At 43.1% G+C, this 23175-nt stretch overlaps 9 protein-coding genes across 9 annotated transcripts; 4 read left to right on the forward strand and 5 right to left on the reverse strand.

The window, feature by feature from the left end:
• Positions 1-92: 92 nt before the first annotated feature.
• Bfra_000344 (putative upf0655 protein ycr015c protein) lies at positions 93-1082 on the reverse strand (the record flags this gene model as incomplete). The annotated part of the gene is made up of 1 exon (XM_037330791.1): positions 93-1082. The coding sequence occupies one exon, from the start codon at positions 1080-1082 to the stop codon at positions 93-95; it is 990 nt and encodes a 329-aa protein (XP_037197124.1).
• Positions 1083-1931: 849 nt separating this feature from the next.
• On the forward strand, positions 1932-2860 carry Bfra_000345 (putative 30 kda heat shock protein; the record flags this gene model as incomplete). Its single annotated transcript, XM_037330792.1, has 2 exons — positions 1932-1994; positions 2096-2860. 2 exons carry the CDS (start codon positions 1932-1934, stop codon positions 2858-2860), a joined length of 828 nt encoding a protein of 275 aa, XP_037197125.1.
• A 2634-nt stretch (positions 2861-5494) lies between these two features.
• Bfra_000346 (uncharacterized protein) lies at positions 5495-5994 on the forward strand (the record flags this gene model as incomplete). The annotated part of the gene is made up of 3 exons (XM_037330793.1): positions 5495-5556; positions 5615-5930; positions 5986-5994. The coding sequence occupies 3 exons, from the start codon at positions 5495-5497 to the stop codon at positions 5992-5994; spliced, it is 387 nt and encodes a 128-aa protein (XP_037197126.1).
• A 1301-nt stretch (positions 5995-7295) lies between these two features.
• Positions 7296-8478, forward strand: Bfra_000347 (putative uridylate kinase protein; the record flags this gene model as incomplete). Its single annotated transcript, XM_037330794.1, has 2 exons — positions 7296-7530; positions 7820-8478. The coding sequence occupies 2 exons, from the start codon at positions 7296-7298 to the stop codon at positions 8476-8478; spliced, it is 894 nt and encodes a 297-aa protein (XP_037197127.1).
• A 518-nt stretch (positions 8479-8996) lies between these two features.
• On the reverse strand, positions 8997-10327 carry Bfra_000348 (putative eukaryotic translation initiation factor 3 subunit m protein; the record flags this gene model as incomplete). Its single annotated transcript, XM_037330795.1, has 2 exons — positions 8997-9723; positions 9783-10327. 2 exons carry the CDS (start codon positions 10325-10327, stop codon positions 8997-8999), a joined length of 1272 nt encoding a protein of 423 aa, XP_037197128.1.
• Positions 10328-13618: 3291 nt separating this feature from the next.
• On the reverse strand, positions 13619-14037 carry Bfra_000349 (uncharacterized protein; the record flags this gene model as incomplete). The annotated part of the gene is made up of 2 exons (XM_037330796.1): positions 13619-13749; positions 13974-14037. The coding sequence occupies 2 exons, from the start codon at positions 14035-14037 to the stop codon at positions 13619-13621; spliced, it is 195 nt and encodes a 64-aa protein (XP_037197129.1).
• A 250-nt stretch (positions 14038-14287) lies between these two features.
• Positions 14288-14741, reverse strand: Bfra_000350 (uncharacterized protein; the record flags this gene model as incomplete). The annotated part of the gene is made up of 3 exons (XM_037330797.1): positions 14288-14366; positions 14525-14599; positions 14620-14741. The coding sequence occupies 3 exons, from the start codon at positions 14739-14741 to the stop codon at positions 14288-14290; spliced, it is 276 nt and encodes a 91-aa protein (XP_037197130.1).
• Positions 14742-15775: 1034 nt separating this feature from the next.
• Positions 15776-16016, reverse strand: Bfra_000351 (uncharacterized protein; the record flags this gene model as incomplete). The annotated part of the gene is made up of 2 exons (XM_037330798.1): positions 15776-15825; positions 15887-16016. The coding sequence occupies 2 exons, from the start codon at positions 16014-16016 to the stop codon at positions 15776-15778; spliced, it is 180 nt and encodes a 59-aa protein (XP_037197131.1).
• Positions 16017-19258: 3242 nt separating this feature from the next.
• Bfra_000352 (putative yt521-b-like splicing protein) lies at positions 19259-21477 on the forward strand (the record flags this gene model as incomplete). The annotated part of the gene is made up of 4 exons (XM_037330799.1): positions 19259-19976; positions 20040-20092; positions 20328-20819; positions 20869-21477. 4 exons carry the CDS (start codon positions 19259-19261, stop codon positions 21475-21477), a joined length of 1872 nt encoding a protein of 623 aa, XP_037197132.1.
• Positions 21478-23175: the final 1698 nt, after the last annotated feature.

Here is a 23175-nt window from a genome sequence, read left to right on the forward strand (position 1 = left end):
ACCATGAGAATGCTCAAAGCTAAAGACTGTACTGACGGGGCTTGAATCATCCGACCAGATAGAGAGTATGTTGTAAATTTGTATATCTTCTTCTAGGATTCAAGCACTTGACCCGGTTGACGAGTTGTAACATTTTCAAAGTCTGTAGTATATGATTCAACCAGCATAAAATCGGGACCATTGGCAGAATCAAGCATGGCCAGAATCTGACCCCCTCCATCCCCTACAAGAATACCTTTAACACAAGGGTCAAAGAGGCATTCAATATCTGTTGCAGAATCGCCATAATAGGCCGCTTGATCATCGGTGTCAAGATCCCAATGTTGAAGCAATCTGTGCATTGCGTTTAGTTTCGTGTCCGATGTTGTTAATGGTGTCATAAACTCCCGATTATGAACGTGTAGGAAGTGATCAACGAGCTTTTGGGTACTGGGAAAGGGACCGTAATCGCAATCCGAGCAATTAGCTTGAGTAGTGGTGATTCCAGCCTCCCAACCCCATTCAGGACCCCTCAGAATTCCTGCTTCGTCTGGAGAATTCGCTACGATTGGTGCTTCGATGAAATATCCCAAATACTGCTCCAAAGCGCCCCTTATAAAGTCCTTTGAGAAACTAACCGAGACGACCCCCCAAACACCATTTCGTCTCTCAATCTCATCTATGATTTCCCTGAAGCCTTCTCTAATCACCAATTTTCCTTCCAAGACAGCGCGCCCACCAGCAGCTTCCCAAACTCCTTTGGATATGCCTGCAAACATACCTGATATACTAATGCGGTTGATGCTTCTAATCTCGAGTTCCTTCTGGCTTCTTTGACGCTCAATTATCCCCTCCAATGTATCCCATTTCGGCTCGTATCCCTCAATGTGAGCACTATACTCAGTGTCATACGTAGTAACGATTTCTTGCCACACTTGAGTGAAATCCTTCGCTTCGACAAGATGATAGGCAATAGCAGTGTCTGCGATGAGCTGGCTAGTGTCCTTCATGGTAATTGTGCAATCGAAGTCGAAGATGAAATGAGTAAATCTTTCGTCCCTCGGGTGTGTCGCACAAAGAACCGGAAGCGGTTCGGGCTTCATGATGTTTGGTATTCTTCTTTTGTGTAACAAACGATTAGAATCTTAACCAGAGGATATGAGAATGAGTGTCATGGGTTGAAAAGTCGAACGGGAGAAACCATGAGCAAAACAAGAACGGTGCAATTATAGTGACTTGATTTATTGACCACTTGATCGAACTTGCCAAATACAGTAGGCATTTTGTAGAGAGTCACTTCCCTGGAGGAAGAGGTCTATACGTCGAAGGCAGGTGATAAGCACATGATTATAGATAGATAGACATTTTCACGACTCGAATAGAAGCCGGAAACCAAGAGAAATACCTACATAGCAGGCCTGATGATCCTCAATGTTACAATTCTGATTTAGCAACTCAAACGTCTCTCTAATTTTAAGGCCTTGCACTAGAAACCAAAACAACAAATTATTAATGGCTTCTCGGGGCTGGTAATGGTGGGAGACTCTGCTACGAAGTTGCTAATATTACCACGTGACTACTCAGATATTAGCTATTTTTTAACAGCAGCGATGAGTTATAGCCCTGATTACTAAGCAACCGTCGAAAGCACCTCGACCACCCCCACCTACCCGAACTACCTACCACTTCTCATCGTTTGATCCAACAACACCAAGACATTGAATATGGAGATGTCTATTGAATTAACCATCCTACCGAATTCGAACTTTGCCATCATATCAGATGATTCTCATGATTATCATTCATAGAATGTTCTCACAAATTCCGGCGAGTTTCTAGCACCTTCTAGCATTTTCCAGCATATTCCAGTGATTGCTTCATGCTTCAATGGCCTGATGTCTCCTGATTTCTAACCCCGCATCTATTCTTTGTGATTCTATTTGCTCTCAAACATGGTAGTCGTCATTCTAGAAGATGCTGATGTTCAATTGAATATTGTCCATTACATCAACATCGTAAATTCTAGCAATTGCTAGAAAGTCCAGGAGTCCATCAAGTTCAATATATAAAGGTAGGCTCAATCTCTGAATAACCTCTTCTCTTTTTTCTTCATCAGTACAACAATCTTCAATACAGTTCCATGCAATCTTTTTATCGAACAACTTCAAGACTTCCAGTCGCAACAACTATCAAACGAATTCTCAAACCACAAACAACCACACGCAAAATGTCTTTCTTCCCACGACACTACATCACAAACGAGGCTTCCTCCTTCCATCCTCTCTTCCGTCTTCTTGACGACTTCGACCAATACAGCAGTGGCCGCAATGACACCAACTCTCGTCACCACCGTAGCAATGTCATGAAGACCTTCACCCCCAAATTCGATGTCAAGGAAGCTGGTGAAGTCTATGAACTCCATGGTGAACTTCCAGGTATCGAGCAGAAGGATGTCGAAATCGAATTCGTCGATGACCAAACCCTCACCATCCGTGGTCGTACCGAGCGCTCTTACACTTCCGGTACTCCACCAGCTGGTTTCGTCGAAGACGCACCCAAGTCTGGCGCCATCACTGAAGGTGGTGAAACCGAACACAAAGACAAAGTTCACCAACCAACCGTCGAAGATGAAGATGCGACAACTCCAGCCAGCACTGACGCCAACACCCAAATGACCAAGGCCAGCGAGGAGAGAAAGGCCAAGGAACCTGATCACAAGTTCTGGGTTTCTGAACGTAGCATCGGTGAATTCTCCCGATCTTTCAGCTTCCCAGTTCGCGTCAATCAAGATGCAGTTCAGGCTAGCATGAAGAACGGCATTCTTAGCATCATCGTTCCAAAGGCTAAGAAGCAAGAAGGCCGCAAGATCACCATTCAGTAAATCAATCACTTCTCTCGGTTTATCTGATCACTTCTACGATATTACGAATGCATTAATGGATGGAAGGAAGCGAGGAGTATTCTGGCACTGGCATTTTCTTAGCGATGGATTAATTATGGTGTTTTAAGGGAGGAAAGGGGAAGGAACTGGGGGTGATAATGGAAGATTTGCTTGCAGGAGGAAATTCATGGTACTTTGCTGCGAGTTTGACTTGCTCTTTATTTTGCTTTGTTTGCTAGCACTAATCCTATGTACTTACATAAAACATAATAAAAAAAGAGCACTTGATATCAAAATATATTATCTATCCATAGGCTTGTGGAATTTGAGAGTGAATTTGAGAGTGAATACCCATCTACCTGACTTGACTGCATCTCCTTTTAATACTACCTAAAATGCCAATAAAGAACAGTACCGGATTTGCGAGCCAGCCTTCACAGCTTTCATTCTACCACGAATCTGTTCGGGCTTTGTTTTTGACCCAACTTGAGTTCAGAAAACAGATTCAAGATTGATTTGTTCTAATATTTGCCACTGGCATCCTGTTAAGTACTTGGGCGAAATGAATTCATTATAAGTGATGTGTAACAGACCATTCCATCATGTTCATCTTTATTCACACATGAAAGCTCCCACTTTCTATATGTTCGATTATACTTACAGGCAGCCTGTCATTAAGTGATATTGACAGTCGAGAACCCTCGATCTACACTCTGATCACCATATGCCCATTTCGTTTCAGATGATTTCACTGCTTACCTACCCCTTTAAGACACATCCACTGAATCCACACTCCTTCATCTTGACAATGAGACATCTGATAGGATAAGCGAACCAAAACTTCCGTCACTTGCACAGTGCATATCTAAGACCTGACGCGAAAGCTTCATTTTAACCAACGTCTGAACTTCCATCCTGATAAACAAAATTAACGCTATCCATCCATGATTTGATGTCAATCACTCGAAACAATAAATATAAGTTCGACCTTGAAACTTCATGATGAAAAAAGTCATCTCGTAGATATTGCATCTGGTCCGTCCGGGTATAGTAATCGTAGCGGTCAAGGACCATTCAAATGATGGAATTGAGGATACCTACATGTACCTGGATTTTTCATATAAAAATAAATTGACAGACGAGGGCAAAACGGCCAAACAATTAATAAATTCCATAAAAGCCCTAATGAGATGTCGATCCCCAGAGCCTCGAAGGTGTGGGATAGGTATCATTGGTCGTTTACCTAGGGATTGAATCTTGACGATACCTTACTACTCCTAGAAATCCTACGGTATCCAATTGATCCTTCCGCAGAATGTATGATTCCAGACGTCTAAGAGATTGCTTGGCTGGGGGAGAAACAACGTTCACTCCCACACTGCCATGCCGTGCCCAGCCATGTTATCGCGATTGTCATGAACATATCGGTGAACTAACTACCATGATCCAGGAACCATTTGAGAAACAATATGGGGTTTAATCTTAAGTTGCTGCAGGGGCCCGCATGAAATACCACCGATAGCCCTGCAAGAACCCGTCCACCTGTCAATTTTGATTTGTCTAGATTTCTGGAATATCAATATTTGAACATTTTAGAATTCGCTTTTCGTCACGATCGTTCGTGGCCTTCATGAGTTTTCTTCATGCTGTGCGACGGATTCGTATGATGAACGGTAAATTGTGACTAGTGAATCTATTAACGGCTACTATTGTAGTGACTATGCTTTTAGTAGCACGGTAGCATCTATGTATAGAAATATTAGTTGTTCATCTTGTTGCTAATTCAAGTTACATATGACGTTTTTCCAATTTCTCAAATCGCTGTCTAACATTCACCAATGATAGATTGTATTTGGCTTCACCAATTTCATGATTCTAATGAGAATCTTGAAAGCAAACACAGGTATTCCTTGTATGCTCCAACCTTGACAGGCCTGAGTGGAGCTTCGATTCTTCGACGATTAGATGAATTTATATTTTCTATGTGGACATCGTACCAAAACATGTAAACCATACAATTTTCTGCCACAAGCGATACATCCATGCCGCCACACCAGTGTTACAATCATACCACAGACGATATCGACCCCAAAAGGTTCAATCTATCGCCGAGTACAAAAAGAGTAGTAACCTATTGGTTAGTTGATAGTGAATCAAGATTCGATAGCATGGGCACATGGGGGCGTACGGCAGGAACAACAAGGAGATTTGCCATGGAACTGTGATAGATTGCAGCCCCAATCGTATCAACGAATCGCCTCATTCCCGTGAATTCTTCCTAATTCCTTATTCAAATTGTGGAAGAAATGAGAATTGGAGACGGTAGAACTTGTCAATCTCCGCTTAGTGGGTCGGGGAGATTTACTTTGTGGGTCGACAGGGGAATCGTTATCAAAGGGGGGAATAACCCGGGATATCACCTTTGATGGCCTTTATACCTGACAATTAGACGCGTGTATATATGACGCTGCCGTTCGTCTTCAGTTTACCTTTTTCTTTTCTTCTGTATCCATCGATCAGTTACACTCATTTACAATATAGTAATCACACACTCATTTAAAAAAACAATCAACCTCTTCAAAATCCAAACACTTCCAAACCAGAACCCAAACCAAAAAACTTCAATCTATCAAAATGCAGTTCAACATCCTCGCCCTTACCGTTGCCGCCATGGCCTCCGTCGCAGTTGCCACTGAGTAAGTTTTTTCGACTTCGAAAATTTAGATCGAACTTCAATACTAACGATATCCATAGGACTGTCACCGTCTACGCTTGCCCAAGCTCTACTGGTCTCTCCGGATCTGCTGCCACCGCTGGTGCCTCCTCTGGAGAATCTTCCGGCATCACCTCCGGTTCCACTGGATCTTCCTCCGGTGAATCTTCCGGCCTCACCTCCGGCTCCAACCCATCTGGTGTTGCTGCCGCTAGCGGTGTTGCTGCCCCAACTGCCTCCTCCGGTGTCGTTTCCTCCCCATCTGGAACCAGCTCCCCAATTGCTTACGCTACTGGTGCTGCTGGCCACATCCAAGTCTCCGCTTTCGGAATGGTTGTTGCTGGTGCCGTTGCTCTTGTATGTTTTCCATCCACAATCTCTCATCTCTATCTCGAAACTAATTCATAACTAGCTCATCTAAATTTCTTAATTGAGCATCGAAAGGCGTCCGGATCATTAACGATGGCGTCTTCAATTTCTTTCGATAATTTGGCCTAACGACATACCTTTTTCTTTCGTGACCCAGCGACGATATACCCTGACGTGTGATCTACACTTGTGACGCAAGTTAGATGGCTGATTTGGTTCAATTACGGAGCTGCTGGATTTTTGCAGAGGATGTGGATGATGCTTTGACATCGACTTCTCTTGTACATATGATACTTCATTGCAAGCATATTAAATTAACAAGACTGCGTCGATCTCTTGAGCTGTGAATACTACAAATTAATAATAAAATAATCTTTCGATTCATTGTGAACTTCATTTGATGTGTCTTGAATTCACTGTTTGCAGTCCCATAGTTGAGGTGATTTTTTCCCAGCTTGGCGTCTAGGGATCTTCGAAGTCCCGGCGATCATCCACAATGTCCTTGCACATTCGTTTCAAATATACACAGCGACACTCTACTTGGAGCTCTCTGACATCAAAATATAATAGGCTGAAGCAACCCACAACTTTCATACGGGCACTATGTACCTACTCACATCATAACCTCGACCAAACACATCCGCAACATGCCATCGTTCCAAACAAATAACAGCAATTAATATGGATATGCCAAAGGATTCACACTAAATCGAAGACAATAGATGCGGGAGTACTATTCTCCATGAATATTTATAGCTTCCTAACATGATTCATAAGCATACCTGTATAAATTTGCCTTACCTAGATAGTCTCCAGTCCGTTACGTTAATCGCTCTACCTTCAGGACCAACACAGCTCTCATCCGCTGCAACCAGTCTCCTGAGGTTTAGAGAATCCCATCCCATCAAGCAACATCGTAAGTACTGTGAGGTCTTCTGATCATTCATCATTCCCGCTGTCCAATCTGCTATCCACGTAACATGGTCTGTAGCTGCCTTGTCGTGGAAATAAAACATGAACCTACTGCTTTCTCTGCTATCTACCCTTACGATGTCATCAGTCATGAATCAGCACGTTTGTAGTAAATTGTTGTATTCAATTTACGTAGAAAACATTTATCCATGTATATCATATCGCCTGTAGGTACATATGGAAAGGGTTAGGAAAAGAATAGGGGAGGAAATGAAGTTAGCAAATTTCCCTGCACGGTCACTGCCAAACCCCAGCCAAAAAACCCCTAGCGAGCCTCGCCCAAAATTCCCATCTCCAAAGCTAAGCTTCCTCATGCACATGTAAATCAAAGCAAAATATCTCCATCTCCTTTTCCACCATACCACACACCACACCACCAAAATGGCACAACCACTCCCCCGATTCTCGCGTCGATTTCTTCAACAATCTTCGCCCTTCCAATCTCTCCCACGAACACGCAGTTTCCGTCCTCAATTCCATGCGAATGTCAAATCTACAAGAGGTTACTCAACAGGAGGACCTAGTAAAAGTCCATTGAAGATCTGGCCTTTTGTTGCTATTACATTGGTGGGAAGTGGTGCTTATGCATTGATGGTTAGGAGTAGAGCTGGCACTGGTATGTTATGTATTCTCCTTGCTATTGGTTATGGATGATTGGGGTGAATGCGATTGGAAGATTGGATGGGGACAACACATGGGATTCATTCTCTTGATTGAATGGATTCGAGGGCCGCTTTAAGTTTCGTTGATGGGCTGATGGTCATACTCAAAAACCACTTCATCTCATGCATTTGCTCATTGTCCATCCATCTATCCACCCATCTACCAGAAATAACTTTTCCCTTTCACACTACTTCCCGTTCCATACTCAGCACAAACTCATCTCTAACATTACAAACCACCAGACATGGCCCCTCCAACCCCCCAACTCTCTTCTCCCCCAAAACCAACCCCAACCTTCTCTCCCGAAAAAGTAACCATCCTCTTCGTTCTCGGCGGTCCAGGAGCCGGAAAAGGTACTCAATGCGCCAATCTCGTCCGGGACTACAACTTTACCCATCTCTCCGCTGGGGATCTATTACGAGCCGAGCAAGAGCGTCCCGGCTCTGAATTCGGAGAAATGATTAAAGATTACATCAAGAACGGTCTTATAGTCCCCATGGAAGTCACAGTTCAATTGCTCGAAAACGCCATGACGGAAGTCATTTCCAAATCCCCCACTGGAACTGGGAAGTTCTTGATTGATGGATTTCCACGCAAATTAGATCAGGCTCATAAATTCGAAGATACGGTTTGTAAAGGAAGATATGTGTTGTTCTACGATTGCCCCGAGGCGGAAATGCAAAGGAGATTGATGGAGAGGGGGAAGACTAGTGGCAGAACAGATGACAATGCTGAGAGCATTCAGAAGCGATTCAAGGTTTTCATAGAGACAAGTATGCCGGTTGTGGATTATTTTGATAAGCAGGGCAGAGTCATCAAACTCAATGCTACAAAGACCCCAGAGGGAGTTTACGAGGAGACCAGGAAGAAGTTGGAGGAGAAGTTGGGAAAGACATTCTGAGAGGGGTCGAGGACACATGTTTTTGGGAGTGATGGGCATGGAAATGGATATAGGTAGATTGCATAGGAGGGAGTTTGATAGATACACGGGAGCAGGCAGGGAGGGAATAATCCGGAATATAGATCAGGAAAGTAAAAAATACCTCATACAGAGTATGAAAAGAGGCATACAGCGACAAATAACAAACATATAATACGAATCTGGGATTGACATCCTTCATTCTCATTGAGATCCCATACTTGTAGAAATCATAAACATCAGGCATGTTCAAATGTACATCTCATTCGATATTTAGATTTCTATTCTTAATCTTGTTTTCACTTCACTCCCTTTTCATGGCTTCATATCGTGGCTTCATCGTGAACATGAAAATAATGGATGTTCTCCTACACCATTACCAGATGCTAATGCAAACCATTGCCTTGCCACTGTACAAACATCTAAGAACGCCGACGAAACGAGGAACCTTTTTTTGAGACCAATCCATGAATTAATAACAACTTTCATGAGTTGATGTCCTAATCAGTACCCATCTCTACCATGTTATCACTTCTTCGTCCAGCTCTCATCCCCTGTGTACCAGAAACCTTCTTATCGGCCTCTTGGATTTCTTTCTCCTTTTGAGTTTCAGCAGCTTGTCTCTCCCTGCTAATGACCTCCTTTACACCCCTCAAGCTCTCCTTCCATTGATCCAACCTCGTGGCAACCTCACGCCATTGCTTCTCTCCAAATACACGGTATGTGGTTCTGTGAATAAGGAAAACTTGCTTCTGTTGTGATAATTTGCCCTCAACCAAACCAGCTCTGATAACATCGATAACCCACATCTCAACATCTTCGGGTGCGACTTGCAACGCTTTGGAAATGCGCTTGTATTCAAGTTCGCGGGTATGGGTAGAGGCGGCCAAACTAGCCAAGGTTAGGAGTCGCATCTTACGGTGCAACTTGCTGTTGTCCAAGTTCTCTTTCTCGACGAAACCATCGTGCTCGTCTTGGAAATCATTGTAGTCCTCAAGTTCCTTTTCGGCGAAAATTTCAAGGAGTTCAGAGTAGATTGCGTGGGAATCGCTCAAGGCTTGAACGGCGGGAAGGGAAGTAAGATCGTGGAAATCGAAATGGGTGCTGGAGAGAATTGCGGTTCTTAATGCTTTAATGGCGAGTTTCTGGGCCGATTCGGAAGCAATGGCTTTCTCATCTTTGCCGTCGAAAGTTCGGAGAGCTTTGAGAATATATTGGTATGATTCCCTAAACGTAGTAAGATTAGTAAAATATACTCGAGTCACTAAGATTGACTTCAAACGTACTCCTCCTCGCCGGAATCATCTGCCACTTCTGCGATCATTTCAAAAAGTTTTCTTTGCTCCTCCTCCTCAATCTGCCATTCAACAATCCAGGTGTCCAATTTCTTCAACTGTGGTCGCAACATTTCGTAGTTTCCACTGTTCTTAATAAGCTTAAGAACAGCTTGGAAGACATTAAATCTGGTCTCATTATCTGGTTGTAAAAGGTTGAAGATAGTTGTCAAAACATTCAGCGCGAGGCCTGGTCCATTCAAAGGTGATGAAGTAATTGGTTTTGCGAGGTTGTCGCAAATTCTGGGCAGATACATGTTGACATTTGGAGACTGGTTGCAGAGATAGACCAATAGGTTGTATGCGGCAGTAAATTCTTTCTCTGGGGATGAGTTCAACTTTTCCGAAGCAGTGACGAGTTTCTTTAAAGCTTCATCCTTTTGTTTTGCTGCAAGGAGGGGTTGAACTTCTGGGCCGATTTCAAGGTATTCGGCCAGCTCTTGTGCCAAATCCTCGAAAGTGCCATCGATGAAGACTTGCTGCGTCGCGGGCGCCATATTTGCAGAAATGATCGAAATGTGGTTGAGGCGGGGAGGTTGGGGTCTTCGATGGGGTAAAAATTACGATTCTTGAAGTTGTCGGTATCAAAATGTTCTCTTCTCTTGTGGGATGCGCTAACCGAGGGGCTAGTACGGCGATATTTTTACGACGCATATCGGTATCAGTACGAACAAATGTCAATGAGAACTTGGAAGGGACAAAGAATGAACAATCATGAGATTGTACAAGATTGAGATAGGTATAAAGAGAAGAGTGAGCTGTTACAATTTTCATATGTATGCCTACTATTTGCTGCCATGTTCATTCTCATTCCGTAGCCTAGTGGCAAGGATATGAGCGAAATTCTAAGAAGCTGCTTGAAATACCCAAATCATTAATTAATTTCCAAAATTATAATGAAAAGATTTCAAGTCTTCTTACCCATTTAAGATACGATTCAGATATTGAGGGAATTGTACTTCGTGAGAAGAATCGTCCATAAGTCCAAAGTTCAAAGCTCAAAGCCAATTCAAAAATTGCAGAGAATCCAAGTGGGCTCCATCAATGGCTTCCGGTGAGCTTTGTTCCTGGTGATCTTTAGGGGAATCTTATTGTGTGAGACAGCTTTCGAATGGACTTCTACGTTGTTTCCTCTTCCCAATGAAGACAATAATCCAAGGTCTTGTTGGTTTTGCATTCGTAACCCTTTGTTAAATCGTACAGCACGGGCATGTGCTTATGCTTCATGTCGGCGAAATCGAGCATGCCGGATTTGTAGCAGAAATTCTTCAGTAATTCGTCTGGATCTTTAAACGAGTATTGAACATTTTTCTTTCCAACTCTGCCATATCTTTCACGCCCAATATGCTACTTTCTCTGACAGAGGTGTTGGTGCCTCTTGGTGCTATCGTAAAAGCCATTGACAAATACCGATGTTACAACGCCTGCACATATCTTCAGAAACTGATATTTGAGCGTATCACCAACCCTGTCTTTTCCTTGATCGATATTGCATCTCAGCATCATGCCCACACTGTTGTGCCCACCGACGCGTATAAACTCCAGTCTCTATGAATACTTTACTCAGAAAAATTAGACTATCGATACTCCATCAAGCCTGGGAGTAAACGTGCTAACTACCTATGCATACATTGTTTAGGGAGTGGTCGAAATTCAAACTTTCCGTTTAACTTCTTTCGTGCACTTCTACGCAGATATTAGTGACCCTGATTTATCTAGCCGAATGTTTCTTTGCAAAATTTTACGGAGATGTGAGATACTTGGTGCGTGGAGGACCCGTTCCTAGTCATTCCTTATTGTACATACCCAATGATAGAATCAGGTGAGTGCAAGGATATTTATACAAAGTGGGTTGTAAGCTAGTTAACAGGAACATGAGAGAAGTAATTAAAATATCTATTTGTCACCCAGGTTCCCTATCAGCATCTGAAAGTGCTTTTCTCTCTTTCTGGAAATTCATTTGAAACTAACCACTAGTCATTTGTTTCCACTTTCTTCAGTTAGAGATGTCTTTCCTACTCAATAGTTCATATCAATGATTCCAAGTGGTATCAAACCTCATCAAAAGCGTTGACTGCGGAAAGGTCTCATTGAGAAATATGTGATAAGGGTCTATTGAGTTTTCTCAATCTCAATATTTTCGTTTAAGAGGGGCTTATGTCAGGTAACTAGAGGTGGGTTTTATGTTTATCTTTCTCTGCAAGGTGTACTTGGAGTTATCTCCAAATAGCATCTCCAACATGTATTTTGTGATGATTTATTTCCAAATGAACAACAAAGAGTTATTAGAGTAAGTAAGGTTGCGGTTCTATTGGAATTTTTCAGCTGCCAAATGCTTAATGATGTCACTCCAAAGAAGAAAATGTATAAGCTAAGAACAATCGCTGCGCTTTTTCTCTCGTCGCCAATATAACACGTATTACACCTTATAACCAATCGAAATGACTATGCGCGCTTATGCGGCTCTTTTATGCGCTGCTTCAGCATCACACAATCCCGGAAGTTGAATAATTCGTGCGAAGACTATGCATTTCGACCATACATGCACTAAGCATCACAACTACCCCATTGACAGTAAATAGAGCGAGGCTCCTTTCATGGGCCAAACTGTTGCTGACAATTCACGGGATAGCATTGCTTACTGCGCTGTATTATCGTGCTGTTGGAGAAATCTATCTTGCTGCTCTGTTGTCCAAAGTTTGTGCCGAGACCCTCGTATCAGGTGGAAGCAAGAATACAGGAACAGTTCCGTATCATGTGCCCATCTCTCCCGCGCTATGAATTAGGTATCTCGACTGAAACTTAAGGTGTTCAGAATATTCTTATAGAAATCAGATTTGATGGCAATGTTATATTGAGCACAAGAATACGACTTCAGGATCCGTGCTCTCCCGAGGTCCCAGAGCATGTTTTCCTAGGCGAGGTTGCTACGCTGCATATCTCACCCAAATCGAAGTGATCTCGCCCAAAAGCCTACTGTTAGCCAAAGATCCAGCCTTTTCTCCCCGTACACTTATGGAGGTCATGCGAAAAGGTCTGATTGTCTGGCGCTCGGTCAGTCCTGGGTGAACATCCAAGATCTTGCAATGGTTTGCAAATATATTTGGGGCACGAGAAACATCCTCTGCCTACAACAAACTCGCTGGTTCCCTTCAACAACCCTTGATAATGTTGCTGCGAATGTCAGCCGCTTTAAACTGAATGCTTCGTATTCGCTGAAATCATGGAATTCAAGTTCAGTTTGCCGCGTATGATTGACTTGTAAGACGATTACAATAACGGAATTGACAATTTATATATGGGCGGATCAGATTTTGCCTAAGCATTTGAAGACCATGGCCTATTATAAGATCCCGGTAAGATAGTAAGGAATGATCGTCGGTGGTAGCGCTTCACGTCTTCTCTCAGTCCTGAGCGATAAGATAAGGTTTAGTGCGCTTAGGATCTCCGCGGCACTTGTTCTGATGCTATTGCATGTCTTTCAAGGAGTGAGGACTGGAAGAAACAGATCTTCGCTTCTGATTCTCAAGGATATGAAAGTCTTCGGGGCCTTTTGGGGAAAGAAGGGAAGGTCATTGTTGATACATAAAACCGAGTGGACATAGTTGCTATGATATAGTTTTAGGTTTCAATGGAAGTCAATAAATGCTTGTGTGAAATTATGATGCGCAGCAAGGTTTTTCAGTCGAAGGATGATCACTAGATAGCAGAGATTATATCAATATACATGTATTTTCAGGTAATCAAGATGAATATTCGATGTTGTGGACTTACGATGTTCATGTATTTCATAGCAAGAATTCCGGAGAGCTAAGATAGGGTCGGTTATAGGCGGCGTCTACTGCCGCTTGGAGATTGCAGGTGTAGGAAGGGGACAAGTGGGGATGCCGGACTTGGACTATGGTTTTTCTCAGTCCCACTGACAAAGAGTTGCCGATGGAATTCATTATTCTCCCGAACATTCTCAACTTGTGGATGAAAACAGCGTTTGGTTTTCTTCATAGTCGATGATACGACGCGACGCTGATGTCGATCTTTGTAGCTTGTTCGTTGGGCGTGGGGGGTCGGGTATAGATGCGTAAGACATTGAAGAGTGCCTGGATGCAATTATGCTTCCATATTTATCCAATGAACTTGTCATACGTCCATAAACGGATATTGATATACCCAAAACATGAGATTTACCAAGAACCAGATAAGCCTTCATTTATTATTTGGATCGTGATGCTTTTCAATCTTATTTGGGGTGGTCAAGATCGAGGATTTCAGGATCTGAATTTTGGTGGTGGGGTGAACTGTTGCGTGGCGAATTTCTGCAAAACCCGGATCATCGAGCTTGGAAACTATTTACCACAGAAAAGGAGCTCCAAGAGCACCACATGGATATCTCTGCTGCTGCTACGAAGTCTGATTGTGGGGTTCATATCTTACCCGAATACATTTAAATTGTCGAGCTTTCAAGTTCTGGAAACCCGCAAACCCTGATGGTATCCTAAGGATTGCCGGCATATTGAGGCTTCATGCTTGTCTCCAGAGCTGTCGCATTGTGTTGAATTGATGCTGTGTTTCACAGCTGTTTGCGAGATTATGGGACTTTAATAGCCAGAAGCCAAACCTTTTGCCGGTGCGACCAAGCAAGCCTTGCAGTCACAGACTGTGCAATATTCATTTGCAGTGCATAAAGTATGTTCTACTGCGATGTGGCTTTTGTGCACCCACGCAAAGATGATTCACCGACTTCACGGGAAGTGGCTCTCAAGAACATATGACTAGAAGGAGAGTAATTAACGCCATCGGCGAAGGTGGGTCTCCTCCAAACAAAAAACAATCATGGGGGGGCCGAGGCCCAGCGACAAGAACCATGGGTGCGACGGGAAAGATCCTGTCCAATGCCTTCGACGGAGAAGGCATACTCGGCCATGCACTTCATAGCAGATGTGACAAGCCCAATGTGTGATAAATGACAAGTAGACTAGACTCGGAGTTGTACATCTTTGGGAACCACCGAATCTTTTCTAGGTTGAAGACCATGTTCACCTCCTCGATCTGTTAGACTCACTGCTGGCGTATCCCCCAACAAGCTACGCCAACTTGGCAATCGAAGCTAGATCGTGCATGGGTGTCTTATAAGAGCTCTGCCAAAAGGATATTCAGTCGGGTATCAGTGAGAGAACCAATCATATATGCAATGGCAGTTGCACTAGCCCAGTATAACACAGTCATGCGTGTTGGTAAAAGGTAAATTGTAAGAACCAATATACGATGTTTATCATGAGCCATCAAAGGAAACAGTAGAGGAGCCAGCGTTATAGGCGGCAAACATCGAGTTGTCCAGGGACTGGGAACGCACGATCTAGAACATGATTCTTATGCAGTGTGACGATCAGAGAGCTAAACAGTTATGCTCTTTCTATAAATTGCGCAATCACTCACACCGTAAATTTAGCACTCAAGAAGGTGCTAATTGAGATCTTCAAAGATACCTAGCATCCTGGGAGATGGGGGAATTTAGATATAAAATGGGCATTCTTTTGCTGTGCTTTTCTCTACTTAAGTATCGACTGGGTATAATTGCGGATATCTAGAGGGTTAGCACATGAAATGTACACATTTCCAAGACATACTTGTTAGAGACGCTAAGGTGAGCTGTCCCCTGGAACCTTATATCGATCAAACCTCAAGCAAACCCTTAAAATGGAGTACTCGGTTACTTTCTGGTGATGCAATAGAGTTACTTGATACTTGGTGTCTGCTTCCTCTACTCTACCGTCACTGAACGATGAATTCTTTTGACAGCAAGCTTTAGTTTGTCGTCAGTGGTCAATGATCAATGGGCAACACCGACATCAATCATTAGCGTGTGCAACTGAAGCTCTTCTAGCCCTCAGGAGCGACACCGAGTGAGAAACCTCAAGACTAACAAGCTACCCTGACCTGGTCAGGGTTTAGCCATCCGTCAAACCTGACCTCCCTCTCTTGAGGGAAAGCACGGCACCTCCAATGCTTGATAGAATGTTGATATCTGGTCTGTTAAAGCAGCATTGGGTGGCAAGGACTGTTTCGTCGGCAATATTTTGCTTTTCTCTGTTCGGGCAACGGCTCCTCTATAAATGTTACAACGTAGGATGATTGTGCATGTTCCCAAGTACGACGGAGGTAAGCGGAAGTCACAATGAAAGTCTTCATGAGGTCCTATGGTGATCGTTTACTTGATAAGGCTGGCGCACTGTTGATCATTACCATACAAAAAGAGTTGTGTCTCAGCCCCAGTGTGGCGTAAGTGACCATGATATTGGTAGCACCTAGGTATGTTCCAAGGTGATGAACCTTCTACCTAGCTCAAGCCTCGGTATTATTGATGGATAAGTTACGAGAAGACACACTTATCATGCTGGTGATGTGATGAGCTATTTTCAGAAACATCAACATGCCAATTACGTATAGGATGAAACCTGGCATCGTTGATGAATGTCTTCAGTCTTCAATTAGTTATAACCTAGGTATTACACGTTTCGCACAACTTATGTAGTTAGTTTCCATGGAAAAATGATGTTCGGGGAGAATACCGGCAGAATTGCATCCCACCCAATATCCATACACCCGAAAGCCATCCAATGACTGTATCGGAGTTGCGCCATTCGCTTCGGAGACCGGGCCCCTTACCGAAAAGTTACTTTTCCAATCATGGTTTTGGACTTCAATCCTTCTTTTTCTTCCCCACAATGACGATTCAGGGTCCATTTCCTTGGATCGATAACAAAAAGGGCAACTTTTCGATACTCAAGGCGAGACATCATCTCCAGTCTCAACCCCTCCTCCCACACAAGCAAGACCGAATTGTATGCTTTTGATGATTTGCAGATAGACATCCTCAAGGATTGTTATCTAATAAAGTTTAAAAAGGTAAAAATCAGTCGATAATTACTGCTTTTCATCAAAGGGATGATATCAGCCGTTAGCATTCATTGATATCCTTGAATAAATCTATTTCTAGTTCCGTCCATCTTCATCATATTCCGCACACTTGCATTTACCGTTCAACAACCTGATATTTGAAATAGCAGCAACTATTAGGTAAGCCATTAAAAAAACTAGATGCTTAGGCACCGGTACTTGTGTAGTGTCTTAATAATTTGTATGATGACAGAAATTTTAACACGCGGCTGTGGGTAGACGGATGAAGGGGCTTGAGTCTTGACACGCTTAATAAAGTGAAGAAGCGGACATTAAGTCCAAATTTGTTAAATTTTCACGTCGGAAAGAGATGAACCTGTAGATTTAATTGGTCAAAAAAGCCAAAAACTCAAATCCAAGTCATTTGAATTTTTTTTTAAAATTGGACGCCATTCACAGGCTATTTCATAGTGATAATGCCTAGCATTTAGTCGTCCGTCGTCCGTCCTCCCCTCCATCCGTTCGGGGCTTTTGTTGTGATCGCAAAAGGTAGAGCAAAAGAAAGTACGTTCTCTATGAATCTGGTACTATCAACCAATCGTAACTATGGGTTTTGAGATCAAACAGGGCTATGACCTCAACTGATAACTTCTGTTCATCCGCAGAGTAGTGGAATAACCTGATGTAGCTTACTCACTCTGCTTTAGTACGTTTCGTGAGCTAATGATTCTTTTTCCTCGCACGAGCAATGATTTCATTTGATTTTGTCGGTGGCTTTATACTCGTTCCATGCATCAAGCCACAACAAACTTTACCTACTTTTGTTGGATCTCCATACAGGTATTTCGTACCAGCCCAGAAAGCAGACACGGGGTCCGCACATCATTACTCAAGATATTTTTCGAGGATGGATCAAGACATATAAAATTATATTGATATGATTGTTGAAGATCTTTTCAAAAGAAAGAAAAAAGCCCCCAAAATTATCAATAATAATACCTGTAGTGTCTAAACAGTATACCACGATGCCGGGTAGTACTTGTATACCTCAGTATCTAAGTTTGAAGCATTGTCTATCTATCTAACTACTGAGACCTTCGCAGAAACTCCCGTTTGCATCAATATCCAATCAGTCTATTCGCCACTTCTTCTAATAGCCGTGTTAACCTTACCAAGGTACACGCAAGTCTCCATCCTCAAGGGTTCTCCCGTACAGTAGAGCGAAGTGGTGGTAGGCGAAGAACTCCTAGGCAGAATAAGCTGCGTTCCTTCCCTTTTACAGTTTAGTCCATCATACTCGCTCGAGCTATGGAATTCTACAAATCCCATGAAATTTTTACCATTTTTTAAAGCGGCCTTCAAGCTCAACAATCAATTTCCCATCAAGGGTATCAGGTCAACTCCACCACAATAAGATGTTCGATTCTCCTTCCTTCTCTGCCCTAGATTTGGCTACCTGGACACTGGTCCCATGCCCAAAAACATTGCTCTACCATGCATGGTTACAATCTAGAAAGCTAAAGCCAACACTATTTTGTCGTTATAACTTTAGATGGGTTTGTAAACGACGTTGTGGCTTATAAATAATGTTTTTTCTTTCTCATGAGCAGACTTTACCGAATATACTTAGTGATTTCGGTCTTCGTACTTTCTAGATTTCCTACCCGACAGTAGAGAGGGTCAATATCTACTTAGTACACGGGTGATATTTGCCTCCCTACATGTTCCTGACGATCTCTACCCTTTCTTCTGAAGCTCAAAGGCCTACATCAAGACGAGACCACCGCCACCAAAACCGTTCCGACCCCCTTCATACCCCGCGTGGCCTTCGATTTCCGGCCGATAGACCGTCAACTTGAGATTAGACCTTATCTTTACAAATCTTTAGCGCTGCCTCATTCTATATTTTGTTCGTAACTCATTCAACAATTCTTCGATATTCTACAGCTTCGACAAAGACATTCTGACAGGAAAGCAATCCACATACATATATTTCAACTGTTTGGAATCTTGGCATCGGGATAATTTCAAAGGTTCTCTGTGCTACATTGCTTGTCCTTGTTGATCAACTGCATCCAAACATCCCGCCATTTTTCTATGCCCTTCCTCACCCTGGGTTTGGACAGCTGCTTTAACTTCTATCAACCTCTACCGAACGAGCCACGATTAGACCCTTGTTTTTGCCTCCTCCACACAATCTGATCAGCTTCCCATCGTGTAATTTCGAAGTACTGCCACACTCGCTACAAACTTTATATCGACTCTTACCACCCCGTGTTCTAATTGGCCTCGAACTCAAAGCTCTCTTCTGGACACTGTGTTATACTATCTTTTATTGTAATTGAGCTTTCCGCATCGACTCCTCATTCACCAACAAGTCACAACAACTTGCTATTTTGTTCATTCACTACACTTACATTGCACACTTGCCGCATACTTCAGTGGGTGATTGGCACGTGGAATCCTTCTGACTCCTTGTCAATACTGACTTTGCATAGATCGGGGTTATCGTCAGAGCAATCAACCATAAATCCATGGGAGACTCATCAGTTGTCGGGTCCAGATCAAACGATGGCGGATTCCCAGATACTTCACAAGTTCTAAGACAAGATGCTGCGCAGAATCCAGGAACGGAGTCTCAACAGGATAGCTCAAGGAAAGCTTCGAACAGACCCTCGCAGTTGACCAGCACTCCATCGAACTATGCCCCGAACTTGGCATATTCTCAACATCCCATGTCGCATGCAACGCCGGAATCTTTCAACATGACAACACTTAGTGTTACGCTTCCAGATATGTCTTACCAGAACTATGGCCAACGATTTCCACAAAGCCCCGGCGCTCCACTACCTTTTATGTATCAGACGCAGTTCGCAAATCAAGGCATCTTAAGTCCTCCGCCCACCGCTTCATCATATAGTACCCCATACCAGACGCAATATGGAGGTTATGCGTCCAATCAGCAAATGCACCAACAGCACATGCATATGGCAGCCACCAACCATCAGTTCTATGTCGGTCAAGGATATATGGGACAACCGCATCAACAACCGCAACAATACCAAGCAGGGTCGCAATATTACATACAGCCTGGTAGCTATGGACAGCAAGGCCAGATTTATACAGGAAATCAAATGGGAGTGCAACATCCACAGCGCGGTAGTTTCTCTGGGGAAAATAGACCTATGTCACAACACCGTAATGATTTATTCGTTAATGTGACGGGTCAGGTCGGGAAGTCGAATAGCGTCGGTAAGCTCTAAGCTTCTTAAAATGGCCTTTGAAACCCAATACTAAGCAAAACATAGTCTCTAGTCCAACACAATCATCCGTCGTCAGAGGACCTCCACGAAAGCCCCGTCAAAGTGGTATGTTTAATCTGATTCCTGGCTCGAATTTTACTTAAAAAGGGTTCCTAAAACTAATGAATTTGCGCTAGGACACGCGATCGTGAGCACAATTACTTTTTTTCATTCCACATACCACATCGAAATCTATATACCCATTCTCATGTATTCCATCGGCTCCGTATTAAGCTTTAAACTTCTTAGTTGAATTAAGAAGACCTTCTTGATTGACAATGACTAACCTTTCTATACTTAGTGGATCGGCAATTTGCCACCCCAGACAGATCTCATGAGCCTCGTCCTTCACGTTTGCAAAGAGACTGTTGGCCTTGAGTCACTATTTTTGATATCCAAGAGCAATTGCGCTTTTGCAAATTTCAAGGATGAGGCTGCATGTGTCGCGGCGCAACTCAAGATTCATGATTCGAGATTTCAAACCGTACGACTGGTCAGTCGTTTACGGAAAGCATCCGTTGGGACTGTCGGAGGTGTTTCTGTTCCAACAGGCCCAGCAGCTTTGACACTTCCACAGTCATCACCAATCCCATCGATTGATTCGGAAAATGAAAAGGTTTCAAAAGCAGCCGATGAAAAGGCACAGGACCCAGACAGGGATTCTCCACCTCTCACAAAGGATAAATTCTTCGTGGTCAAAAGTCTTACGGTTGAGGATCTAGAACTAAGCGTACGAAATGGGATTTGGGCAACTCAGACACACAACGAAGAAGCTTTGAATAAGGCATACCAGGTAATTTTACTCCGAACTTCAGCCGAGACATTCTAACATAATGCGACAGGCAGCAGATAATGTCTATCTCATATTTTCAGCGAATAAATCAGGCGAATATTTTGGGTACGCACGCATGATCTCACCCATCAACGAGGACCCAGCAGCAGCCATTGAATTTGCGCCCAAGGCCCAGGCGATCGAGGATCCCGATCTTCCCAAAGCAATCTCAACGCCAGCATCTGAATTTGCACCCAAAGGACGCATTATCGATGATTCAGCTCGCGGAACAATTTTCTGGGAAGTCGAGCACGACGATTCTGAAGACGTAGAGGAAGATGATAGATCCCAAAGTGGCAAGAGCGATGTGGAAGGCGATGCGCCGTCAAAGGCCTGGGGTAAACCCTTCAAGCTTGAATGGATATCGACGACTCGATTGCCGTTCTATCGTACACGCGGGCTTCGTAACCCGTGGAATTCAAATCGCGAAGTGAAGATCGCGAGGGATGGGACTGAGTTGGAAACGAGTATTGGAAAGAGATTGGTGGGGCTTTTTCATAGGGTTCCAAGTCCTGTTGTGCCCAGTTTGCCTCAGATGCAGGGAATGCCAATGCCGATGCCGGTGCCCGTTCAAATGATGCCTCCGGGTGGGTATCAACAGATGCGTTCTTATAATTAAGATGAGAAGGGACGTTGGTGTGGGTATCAATCAGATTGGGTGTGGAAAATGATGTGGAAAAGTCTCTTCAAATTTTGTGTTCATTTTTCGTGTTGGCTCGGGCGCCCTGCCCTTCTTCTTTCATTGTATGCATGCATGCTGGACAACGCACGTTAACATTCTCTTTTGATATGGAATCTTTTGGATCGATGCGAATCACGCGATGCAGACGACCTACGAGTCACGATTATCACAAAAGCACAACATTAATATTGAGGTTAATCTTCAGGAAGAGTCGGATTGCTTGGCGGAGCGTCACATGAGTATTGAGCGAGCGAGCGAGCGAGTCTTGCGATCATGATTTTGATTTCGTCTCTTTGCGATTTTGTGGCATGTCTGTGTACATACATGTAGCCATGTTGTATTTGCCATGTCTTGTGTAGTTATTATCTAGAAACCCCCCAAACATTTCACTGTACATTCATTCAATATGCGATATTCCTCGTTCAACTTCTCAAATCTTTACTTCAGTTGTTTACCTATATTTATTCATTCATTCCCAAAACTCTCTTCTCCAAAACATTACCCGAGGAAGTTTCTTCGGTAGAAAAGGAAAAAATATGTCGAAATTTGCCACCCTATACTACCTAGGTATCCATAGACAATATCATCCATGCACCCAAGAATCTTCCCCGCCAAGTTGCAATACCTCCGGCATTTCGCCAAAGTCAAACTCAAAATCAAGCACAATGACAAAGACGTAAAGATCAGACCATTTTTCAGAAAGCTTATAATTATGAACGGAATATACCGATGAGATAAACAAAAAGCACAAACTTTATCGAATAAGAAGGACGTGAGGGGCGCTCCCCCTTAAGAATTTTTTCGCTCGCTTATTTTACACATTAGTATCGAGATGCTTCATAGCTGTATGAATGACTCGTAAATCATAGTCAGCTGTCAGTTTAAATTCAAAATGTAGATAACGAATGTGGCGAATTTCTTTTATCAAATATATTGCGACGGAGAATAAGATGTGGCTGTGATTCTGTATACCTGGGAGGGGAAGGGATTTGCAATTTGTGAGATTTGAGAGGGCATGTAGGTACACGCATGTGATCACTAGGTATGGGTGTGCGAATTGTGAGTGGCGATTGCTGGTGATTGTAGAACCACACTGAAGAAGGGCGTACAATTGTGTAGCATGAACGGTGCGATACATCACATGCAAAAGTGATTAATCAAGGTGTCTCAAGGGTGTATATAGGCTAAGTTATATACGTTGTGGTATAGTGTGTTATTTTGATATATCTTAATTGATCTGGATTGACATATTTGTGTCATCGAGATCTGAACTATCGCCAAGATTTCCAGTGATTTGGTATCTATAACTAAAGCTTACTGAGTAAATAATATCACGTAAATTACATGCGAGAGGACACCCACACGGGATGGATTTGGGTTGGAGAAGAATAGGCTATTAGGAAATACACTCACCTCATAGATGTCCTTTCTACCAAAAAGCCATAAATTCGGAGCCATGAAATGGAGTGACAGTTGAGAAGTCTTTTCTAGAGCAGTCATTTCGCGAGACACTTTATCGAACCACGAGTGAAAGTACTTCAGCATTCCGATTAAGAACAGCATATGTTTGCGGAAAACCAACAAACTCTTTGGATCGAAGAAGCGGGAGGTGTTGATGCAAGATTGACATTTGCT

Source organism: Botrytis fragariae (assembly GCF_013461495.1).
Source record: "Botrytis fragariae strain BVB16 chromosome Unknown tig00000001, whole genome shotgun sequence".
Taxonomy (NCBI): domain Eukaryota; kingdom Fungi; phylum Ascomycota; class Leotiomycetes; order Helotiales; family Sclerotiniaceae; genus Botrytis; species Botrytis fragariae.